This window comes from Lytechinus variegatus, chromosome 6 (genome assembly GCF_018143015.1).
Source record: "Lytechinus variegatus isolate NC3 chromosome 6, Lvar_3.0, whole genome shotgun sequence".
Lineage (NCBI taxonomy): Eukaryota > Metazoa > Echinodermata > Echinoidea > Temnopleuroida > Toxopneustidae > Lytechinus > Lytechinus variegatus.
Window position 1 is genome coordinate 18,260,176 of NC_054745.1, and position 11,839 is coordinate 18,272,014.

Consider the following 11,839-nt stretch of genomic DNA (forward strand, 5'->3'; position numbering starts at 1 on the left):
GATGAAAGACCGAATGACAGTAGACGAGTCAGTAATTAGACGAATGGGCATTAGATAAATTGGAAATAAATGAGCCTTGTGCAATGACATCATTGCGACACCATCTTTGAGGCTGAAGCCATTGCCTTGCATGTGTTGGTGATCTGCAGCTGGCGAATCTCTGACAACTCAGTTTACACAGATTCCTATATCCTCCGATGGAGGGCACTATGACATGTCATCACATTAATTTCAATCTCTGGAAAATGGGTCTTTTGGGCGAGATACGATTGAGGAAAGAGAAGGCGACAAAGAAATACATAATGGAAGGGTGGCTAGAGAGAGAACGGCAGAAATATACTAATGGGCATTAGTGGGAAAGTAAGGAGAATAAAAATGGACATAGTAAGATTTTGATGCGAGCGAAGGCTATAAAATTGAGACGAGTGATGCGTAGAAGGAAGTTGAAAGGGAGAAAAGAAGATTGGAAAAATAAATGTAATTGAGAGACAGAACAAAAGGAAGGGAAAGAAAGATAAAGACCCAAGGAGGAAGAAAAGGATAGAATTATAGTGATTAAATTCATGGAAAAGATCAGAGAGGAAGGCAGAACAATTTTTTTTTTAAAGTCAATACTCGCAGCCAGAATATATAAATTTGAAGGGGAATCCAACCCACATAAATAGTTGTTTTTAGAGTAAAAAGAAAAATCAGACAAGTAGATAGGTCGGTGAAAGTTTGAACAACTATCTCTTGTCTGATTTCTATTCTTTCAAACTTTCACCATTCCGTTTTATTTTGCTCTTACATTTTATGACCAATGTTGGATTCCCTGTTAAGGCCTGTTTAAATTGGAATGCATACCAAATTGGTTACCATGTTCTAAAGTTTGGAATTATCACACTTTTCCACTGTTTTGATCTTGTGAACAGTTTCCACAATGGTGCACTTCCATTAGAGGTTAATTGGCAAATATCTTCATATCAAAAGAAAAGAAAATCTTTCCATCTTCATACATTATTTAAATTTTCCTTTCCTCGTTCCTTTTTATTCTCTCATTCTCAAAATAATTCCCCTTAACTATTCTTTCCATATCTTAGACTTTCTCCTGCATTCTTAATCTCTGTAAATCCACACTGGTATCAGTTTCGATGTATCATAAGCACATCAAAATGAAGAATTTTCTGTTTTTTGGGGGGGGGCTCTAGTGTTTCTGATACCATATTTTAGTGTATGATGAAAACCCTCCACACATCACGTGTCAAAATCATGTCGAAAAATTTTGTTGAAAGTGTATAGAGTACCTAAAAATTTTTTTTTTGGGGGGGGGTTCTAGTGTTTCTGATGCCATATTTCAGTGTATGATGAAAACCCTCCACATGTCACATTTAACATGTGTCAAAATCATGTCTAAATGAAAGATTTGGCCAAAAATTTTGTTTCAAAGTGAAAAGAGAACCTCAAATTGCTTTTTTTTTGGGGGGGTTCTAGTTTCTGATACCATATAGCAGTGTATGATGAAAACCCTCCACACATCACATTTAACATGTGTCAAAATGAACGTTTTCGCCCCAAATTTGGCTTCAAAGTGAATAGAATCATCGTTTCTTCTTTTTTTGGGGGGGTTCTAGTTTTTCTGCCATATTTTAGTGTATGATGAAAACGCTCCACATGTCACATTTGACAACAAATTGGTTCATGATGGCTCAAGGTATGAATACATTATCCCCAAGGGTGGAAATCTCTCCCCAAAGGTAGGGGGACCAGGGGTTCGAAAATTTAACCCCCCCCAAAAAAAAAATAAAAAAAGATCAAAATAAAGTTGACAAGCAAAAAAAAAAGGTCATCACCCGAAAAGTAATGTCATCTCGTCCAAAATACATGTTTTATTTCGATTTTGAATGATGTATTTCTTTCCACAAAAAATGTAGGGGGATATTTGATATTGTCCCCCTAGGATTTCTGCCCATCCCGTTTACACTGATTTCAATAAGGCTTATTATGCATTCATATGGTCACATTTTCGGCCTCCATGGACTGATTCCCACCAAAATTTAGGGGCTGTGTTTTTTTTTTCATCATGCTCTGCCGAGATATGGTTTCAAAAACGCATATATACAGAAAAAGAATGAACTTGTGCCATCATCACTCTGGCACTTCATAACGCTTGCTCTATTCCATGCATTTATAGTCACATGATCATTGTATCATTAGGAACATGATTGGAAACTTTGCAGTAATACTTGCAGAACGTATTGATATTCAAAGTTTCTGAAAGGGACCTCTTGCAACAGTATTTTGTGGTAATTATCCTCTGTAAAGGCTTATCATTCATTGATGAATAGAAATATGCAGTTTTGTGGGAGTTTCTCTCTGAAAACGGCCACACATTGTCAGTCTATCATTTCTCTCATTGGACAAAAACACATAAAATCACTGCCATAATGAGAAACATTCTTTTCAAAACTTTTTGAGGGGGGGGGGGGGAGGGGTTCAAACATGACAAATCAATTTCAAAGGTGTTTTCAATTTTAAAACATATTTCACTATAGCAGACATGCACTGAAAGGAATCCAATCACCTATAAACACAATCAAAAGATAATTGACACATTTTTCTTCAATTTTTTTTCATACCTGAATACCTGTTTAATGTTACCTTTACATGTACAGTCCAAAATACAATTCTTTCTGTGAAATAGCAGAGTATTAGAACATAGATATTCTGACATTGAAATTATTGTACAATCAAATCAATGGAGTTCAGATCATTCATTCTTTACATTCATAACACACTATTAAACAAAGACAGGAGCCGGACAAACAAATTTGGCTGCATTTGTATTTTGTACATTTACATATATGTACATGTAATTAAGATTGAATCATTAATGTCAAATAAAACATAAAACAACGACATGATAATTAAATAATTACCATTGGCAAAAGTGATGGGGCATTTTAATTTGCTTGTTCACAAGTAGACTGCTAGCAAAGTATGCCTTAAAAATTAATATTTATGCATTGGCCCATATTCTTAAGTCTGGTTTAACTTAAGCCAATGGTCGAACTATGTGCTGAAATTATGGGATGCCAAAAATATCAAAATTTTGTTAACATTATGTTTACGATATGTTCTGTGTGCTCTTTCATCACGGTATAATGAAACAAAAATCAGTTATCATTCCCCAACATTTATGAAATAATCTCAGTAACAGATGAGCTGACAAACGTACTGTCAGAGATTTGTGTCAAGATTGGCTATCCATAGTCTGCCCCAAATTTAGACTGGAATATAAATCAAACCAGCGTTAAGAATACAGGCCATTGTGTTCATGGCATACAAATTGGGTGGAGTGAAGCAATGTGAGGCACGACATGCACAACCACCTATTGAATTCACTGCCTGTCCACTTTCAAGGCTTACCGGTAAATCATTATTCGGGAAAAATGTTTTTAAGGGGTACTCCAAGCTGAAAATGATAAAAACAGAGTAACATTCAAAGAGCAAATTGCTGAATATTCTGTATCAAAGCCTGACATAATAATGAAGTTGTTGAATTCCAAAACTAAGGAAGTTTCACTTAAATGAATGTCGTCATGAATATGCAATAGATGGGCTAATGTTTTCAAGTCCTAATATCCTCTTTCTTGGGCCCGTTGCAGAAAGAGTTGCGTTTAAACGCAAGTCAAAAAATCAATCGCAAGTCCCAAATGTGCGCTGTTGATTGGTTGAAAATCAAGTTTCGCATGAGTTGCGATTGACTGCAACACTTTCTGCAACGGGCCCCTTATCTCATTGATGAGATAATTTTTTTTTCATATTTTTCTTCATGTGTGTAATTTATATGTCCCATTGTAACAGCATTAGGTTCAGCAATGATTATCTTAGACGGTAAATTAGTAGTCAATCATATTTTTGTACATTTTTGGAGGACACAATATGAAGTTTAAAAATTCATACAACATAAAACAAAACAGGTGAGGATATGACATCATTAGCTTACTCATTACATATTCACAAGGACATACAGAATAGAACAGAAATAATGCAAAACTTTGAACTGTCATAACTTTGTTAATCCTTGTCCAAATTTGTTGAAATTTTCAGTTTTGTTTTTCTGAATCTTCTCTGTTTAAATCATACAATTTTCAGCCTAAATTATCCATTCTTTACTTCAGATTGGAATGCTTAAAATTGTACTGCCATTCCTCAACGTAAACATCAATGCAAAAACAAATCCAGCAAAATATAAAAACAAAATCATCATCAAACTTTATGCATACATGTCCTTATAAATAATGACAATTTTTTAAAGAAAAACATGAAGCTTGGCATAGGGTTACTGACATAGCAACACAATGCAAACTAAGGAACAATTCATTTTTAGAGCTGGCATTCTCTGGAAAACATCCAAATGGAACAACTTAAGTTCAAATCTACATGTATCATTCATACCAGCTAATAAAAGTATCAAAAACACTTGGCCCTATAACATAAAGCTTAGCAATTAATCACAAAGCTAATGTTTATGATTGATTGCATTCAATATAATGTATGATCAATCTTAAAATTCAGCCACACAATCAATCACTATGCTTCATGTTACTGGACCCCAATCTTTCCCAAACAAAGATGATCCCTTGACAACAAATCTTCTCAATAGTCAATTTTCTCCTAAAACTCTATTATGGCCCGTATTCTGAAGTCAGGTTTAACTTAGACCATGGTCTAACTCTGTTCCAAAATTATGGGAAGCCAAATGTGTCAATTTTTTGAAGTTGTATGTTCCTTATTATTACTGTGCCCATTCCTGATTCATTGATGGTGAAGACAATCATATATATCCTACACAATTATGAATGGTTTGATAGCCAAATGAGATGAAGTATATCTCTACTGTTAGTAATTTATGTAACAATTGGCTATCCATACTTAAACCACAACTTTAAACCTGAGTTTAAGTTAAGCCCGACTTCAGAATATGGGCTTTTGTTTTGTCACGAAATGCTTCCAGCATTATCTCGTCTACAATAAATATAGTATACTTCTACTACTACATACTACTACTTCAAGGCAATAGGTACCCAGGTACATGATTATCAATGTAAGACGGTTTCATACAAAAAATATTATTCTAGGTCCCCGTTTCATAGAACTTGTTATAATAACAAATTTGCAATAACAGTTAAAAGCTACTGAAACCTTCAATCTGATTGGCCGATATTAAACTTGCTACAGAAATTGTGCATTTGATACTATTACAAGTCTTTATGGAACTGGGAACCTTGACTTTCACCACTTCGGTAGCGCATATTGTACATAGAATGGAATTGCAGTTTAACTGCAAAGAGGAAAACCGGGGGAGACTTTCATCAACATTTTTGTCCAACAAATTGTCAGATCTGACAACTTTACCTGATGTTGATTGGCTAAGAAACAGTGTTACTATGGTTACTGCCAGATAAAATGGGACTGCAAGATAAAACGTATGACAGGTCCTTTCGTGAAACACTCCAAAGGGTCCTGTTTCACAGGGAGTAACTCTAGACTTGAGTAGCAAGTAAAGCCTTAGAGGGGTGTTGCATGAAAGTATTTGAAATTGATTGCAAATTTCCTATAAAAATATTACAAGTGACATACCAATTGTAACTAATACAAATTGATTTTTACTGCATGTTGTAAAAAGCAGACCAGGGAGGGGTTCACAAAGATTTAGTATGACTTAGATTCACACTTAAATGCCTAGTTGCGTGCGGTATAAAATGCATGACTGCAATCACTGAATTGGTCAAATCATGCTAGAGGATGCGCACTACTGATATTTATAATAAAAAAGATTGTGCACTGCATATCATGTAGGTGTCAGCACTTAAGTGCGGCTCCAGCTCATCCTTAAATCTTTGTGAAACACCCCCCCCCCCCCAATCAAGTACAGATTCAAATTTGCAATTTATTGCCTGACGATTGATATTTGGACCCAAAATTGACTAGTGGGCTGGATGGTAAGTTCCTTGCAATGCTCCATTAGTTGCACCAAATATGATACAATATCCTATTGGTCACATTAAACCTACGTAGAAGAATATAAAACATCTTGCTCATCTTCTACAAGGAGTCCACACTCTGTTCTACCAATGCAATATGGAAGTTAGATGCTATGCGTTTCGGCGCTGACACCCAACTTTATTATATCCAACTTAACGTTTGTGAAACTGTCCCCTGGGTCCCGTCACGCTTGGCTTGGCAACTGATCGGAGAATAATCTTTTATGATTGATTGCATTGACCATAATGTACAATCAATCACAAAACTGAATTGAACGCCAATCACTACTAACGTTACGTGTAAATGACCCTGGTCAGTTTGTCATGTTATTACAGTGACTTTCCATTACAAGTAGAGGAGTGTTTTCATGAAGCACCTTGTCATTAATATTCACTGATAAATTTGCTCTCAGCCAATCTGATGCAGGGATTTCAGAAGCTTGTAACAACTGCGTCCAGTAGAATCAGAGACAAGTTGGTTCATGAAATTAAAAACTTACAGAAATTACTACAACACAACAGTGGAAATGGTGGCCTAGAATTAAAATATTCTACAAAAATTGCAATATTCATTATGACAATTTAGTGTGTGGTAATTACATTACAGTGGGCTCCACTTAGAAATAAAACAAATTAGAAATTGTCTTTCTCAAGCAATGCACATTCTTTCAATCACTGTCCACTCGGTTCAAACAATCCCTTCACTGCAATTTGTTGCATTGACGGTTCCGGTGCCTGTAAAAGTAAGCCGGAAGCCGATGCCGCCTGTAAGATGACATTATCTGATGGCACCAAAGGTGTCACTTGCTGAGTGACAGGGGAAAGCATGGGTGGTGCCAATGATGGTATTAATGATGATGCGCCAGCTGGCGCCATGGTCGGTGCTCCTGATGCTCCAACAATGCCAGAATCAAGGAGGTGCACCATCTGGTTTGGTGCAGCTTTGGAAGGGCTCCCTGCTAACATGGTTGTCTGATTCACTGGCGGTGCTACCAATAGTGGACTAACTGCTGAAGGAACCTGAATGGAAGGTGCCATTTGGACTGAAGGTGCCGATATGACTGATACTGGTGGAACTGGTGGTATCGGAGTAGATATCATAGTAACTACACTGGTATTACTACCTGCAGCTGGATTCACAACCTGCGGTGCCGCTACAGGACTCTGAAGGACCACATTCTGCAACGCTTGCGCCTGTAGAACATTCTGTGATACCAAATTCTGTACCACTTGCGGCTGTTGAGTGTTTTGCACCATAAGTCCTTGTGGGGTTCCCCCTACAGCCTGCATTACAATTTTATTCCCACCCTGTGGTAACATTTGAATCTGCACATTTCTGCCAGAGGTAGCGGCAGGGATCGGTTGAATAGGCTGCTGCAAAGATACCAGAGGCATCGAACCTTGAAGGGTACCACTCAGTGCAGTTGAACCATCTGTGTTGCATGGTTGAAGACACAATTCAGGTTTAGACGCACCAGGCTTCTGCACGTACAGAATCTTATATTGCTTGTTTTGCATATTGACTTTCAAGTTGGTCGGCAGAACTACGGTTTTCTCGGCGCCGGTACTTGAAGCACCTGCAGTCAGTTGCGCCACAATATTTGGAACTCCCTTAATATCTTGCGCTGTCGGTGAGACAAGCTGTTGAACCCCTTGTTGCTTGGGTGAGAGGGAAATGATAGTCGCCTGAGGTTTCATACCCTTGGTACCTGTTCCTCCTGGGAAATTGGTTCCAACAGCATTTGATTGGATGATGCTCTGTGCCTGAAATTTTCAAAATAGAATAAGACATAAATTCAATAAGGTTAATCTATCAGCATCTGCAATCATAATATAGGTCTACCACATTCCTACCTAAACAAAAAAAGGCACAGCATTCTAGGTTTATCTAATAATATGGTGAACAATTTATTATTTTTCTCTCAATTCAAGAATAAACATTCCTATTCCAAAAGCGAATGTTCCACATTACAGACAAATTGCTGCTAGCCAATCAGATGCAAGGATTTAAGTAGCCACATGTAATAACAATTGTCTGTGAAAATCACTTCGTGAAATCCTCCCCTGGGGACAGTAACACGAATAGGGTGTTGCAAAAACACTTGTCAATCATTGGGCGACTTCAAGTCCGGTGTTGGTGTTGGAATTTGGGATTGTTTAATCCCCTAACTCCAAAACCTTGTTTGAGTTTGTAAAACTGATCCAGATCACAATATTGACATCTAGACAACTGGTGGTGACTTTTCAGGGCCATCTTCATTTAATGTTTGGTGTTATACTCGTGTAAAAATTGACCAAACACCAACACCAAAAAGCTCAACACTGAACTTGAAATCACCCAATTACAAGTAAAAAAAAACAATCATATGTCTGGCAGTTAATTGCAAATATGTTCTTGCTTGATGGTGTGCTTCTTGCAACAGGCAATAAAAATCAATTTGCTGTTGCAAAATCAAGTTGCAAAACTTTGCGATTACAAATCTTTTCTTGCCACACCCCCTAATCTATTAGCAATGATCCAAGACTTTTGTTTTCAATTGTCTTGACCACAATGAGCAATAAAAAAAAATGAAAATTAGTCATATGAGCAGTCACTAAGCACTTTATTATGGGCTCCAGTCTTACAAAAATGTGTGATTGATCCAATCAACCACAACTATGGAAAGCCACCAATGCAAACATCTAACATGCAAGTTTGTTCATTTTTTTTCTAAATATGATTATGATGTGTATTCATGTATTTATCATTGTCTTGACAATACTAGTAGTGTGCTTTCTCTTTGTTTACAAAGGGAATTTTGGGAATTTCCTTTAAAGGAGAATGAAACCTTTGGAACAAGTAGGCTTGTGTCGAAACCAAAAAAAATCAAAGAATAACAAAGAAAGTTTGAGACAAATCAGACAAATAATGAGAAAGTTTTGAGCATTTGAATATTGCAATCACTAATGCTATGGAGATCCTGTCATTGGCAATGCGACAAGGATGTGTGATGTCACATGTGAACAACTTTCCTTTGATGGACTATAAAATACCCCCAAAATATCTCTTTTTGCCCTTCTTATGGTGATAAGAGCTCTTGCGCTGCAATATCGCATCAAGTATCAAGATACAAACTCTTTATCCATGACGTATTCTTTAAAAATCTGTATTACATGCCCTCCAATAGAAAGAACACATATCTACAGATGATGTGATAAAAGAGGCAGTTTAAAGTGAAATACCGGTATATACTAAAGTAATAGGGAGAGTTGTTCACAAGTGACATCACACATCTTTGTCGCATTGCCAATGTGAGGATCTCCATAGCGTTAGTGATCGCAATATTCAAATGCTCATATAACTTTCTCATTATTTGTCTGATTTTTCTCAAACTTATTTGATCAGTTTCTTTGATTTTTCTGTTTTCACACAAGCTATCTTCTTCCAAAGTTTTCATTCTCCTTTCAAATCATGTCAATGATGAAGTTCCGTATAGCTGAGGTAGCTTGGATCAATCACAACTCTTTGTAAGATGGGATCCTGGACTTCAATGCGAACACAATAGAGATTATATCTGGCTCCAAAGTAACATGCAAATATGAGTCATCAGTGAGTAAGTGGTAACTTTCCAGATATGGGTCTGAAAAGGTGTATATCAAAACTCATGCAGATCAGTGGCGGATCCAGGCGAAGACACAAGGGATGTACGTCCCATCTGTATTTTGAGAAGCACTGAAAATAGATATTTATATATCTAAATCTAAGAAAATTTCCAGTTGCACCCTGAGAAATCCTGATCTGCCACTGATGTCGACAAATATCATGCAAAAAATATCCCCCTCCCCCCAAAAAATCAAAATCTGAAAATGAATTGATGCCTTTCATTTTTATGAACATACATTGAACACAAAATGAAAAAAAAAATTGTTCTTTCACCGAATTTCAACAATTAGTGAGAAAAAAAAGAAAATATTAATCATATTAGCATATCAGCAAACCGCAGCTTCATACTTACTGAAATGCCTATTCATATCTAAATTCAAATTTGTGCTGTCACTTTTCTTCTTATGCAACATTTCTGGGATTTCCATTTTATACAGATGACTATGGTAATTATCGAAACTGTTCGCAAATGTAAAAACTTGTGAACTCAAAAATCTCTGGCCTACAGAACAGGGTACCATCTCATAAAGAGTTGTCACTAATGGTGGGTGTTTCATAAAGCTATTCGTAATTTACCAGTGACTTAATGAACAGTGATCCTTCCTTAGGTGCTGAATCAAAATCAATGAAACTCTGGAGTATATCATTTACCATATGAAGATATCACCAGCCAGGCGTAAAGTCGCTTGTAACTTACATGTACGAACGAACAGCTTTGTGAAAGACTCGCCAGTGCCCCCACATAAACAAGCTTAGCGATTCATTGTAGTGTTGATTTTTACGCTTGATTGAATTGATCGTAATGTCGCACAAAGTAACAATCAATCACTGAGCTTCTTCCTTGTAATGGGCCCCAGGTTGGCATATATCAAAGTTATGGAAAGCTAGATAAGGTATAAATATGAACCCTTAATTAAGGATTAGAAAGAATCCAAGTTAAAGCAGGGATAAAAAACAAATTAGGTTAAAAACAGAACAAATTAAACTTTCATGCAAAATTGGGTGAAAGTAAAACATTTGGAAAAATTTAGCAACAGCTAAAACTAAAACTGTAATGAAAAATGAGTCAGTCAAAACTTGTTTACCCTTTGACATCTAAATTCATTTCCCTTAGGATTTTTACAGGGATTACCAGGTATAAGACGCCAAAGAGATAACAGCTGATAGGACATGACTGAACTGTCCTTTTTAAACAGAAAAGCAGGAATTAAACTCAACCGTCCTAAACAGTGAACTCTTGACAACAAACAACTGATCAGTGAAATACACCATAGTTACCAAGCTCAAACAAATCCGGAGTCCTTGCTTCATATGCCAGGGGATTGCCATGCTGGAAAGCGTATGCTGCAAGAATTGCCTCTGGGTGATAAGGTTCAGGAGCCAAGGACTATTCAATCCCTATTGGTTTTGAATAAGCTGTCCAAAATACATTGAACAAAGCATCTTATCCTTGAAGCAGAGCCTCTTAATGGAAAAGTCTTATGGCTCAAGGTTGCTTGAGCGAATGACTATTTGCTTTATAGTGGTGCTAGACCGGCAATGCTTTCCATATTTCAATGGGATATTTATTCTGATTACACACCTTTAAACTGTAAATGTCCACTTACTATACATAAAAAAAATATTTTTCCCCTTACCACATCTTCATCTAATATTTTTTTCATCTGCGGTATTCAAATTGAGTAACTGACTAATATCTTGCGATGTGGTAAATGAGTTGACCCCCCCCCATCATCCTTTCATGGAAAATCCTGATGGATTAATTTCCGTCACTAACAAATCATTTGAAGAGTCCAAGTGATTATCACCTTTAACCTCCAAAATCTGTCTGAATTAGATTGATCCTATACCATAATCCTTAAAACTACATCCGCCTCTGAAAAAAGAAGTAGATTTCTGCAATCCATGCCCTCTTCCTATATGAATATCAAACACGTTCTCCAATCAAAATCATACAGATGATATTTACACAAGGGTACATCTTTCGGTCTGCCTCCATAATTCATATGTATTCAATCTTGTAAAAATGTTTTCATAAAAATTTGGTCCACATATTTTGTGGAAAACATTTGGGACTACAAATATATGTTCCTGTAAACCCTTACCAGAAAGGCTTGGCCCTTGTATATCTTGGGAAGCATTTGGCGGCAAAACTGTTCATAAAGACTTG

The 11,839-nt window shown here is 36.6% G+C and overlaps 1 protein-coding gene across 1 annotated transcript in view; it reads right to left on the reverse strand.

Annotated features, from left to right (window-relative positions):
• Positions 1–4,105: 4,105 nt before the first annotated feature.
• The window catches only part of LOC121417123, a 34,063-nt gene continuing 26,329 nt past the window's right edge, over positions 4,106–11,839 (reverse strand). Inside the window, exon 16 of the mRNA XM_041610705.1 lies at positions 4,106–7,784. Coding sequence (XP_041466639.1) covers positions 6,699–7,784 — 1,086 coding nt within the window. The 3' untranslated portion in view covers positions 4,106–6,698. The remainder of the gene's footprint in view (positions 7,785–11,839) is intronic.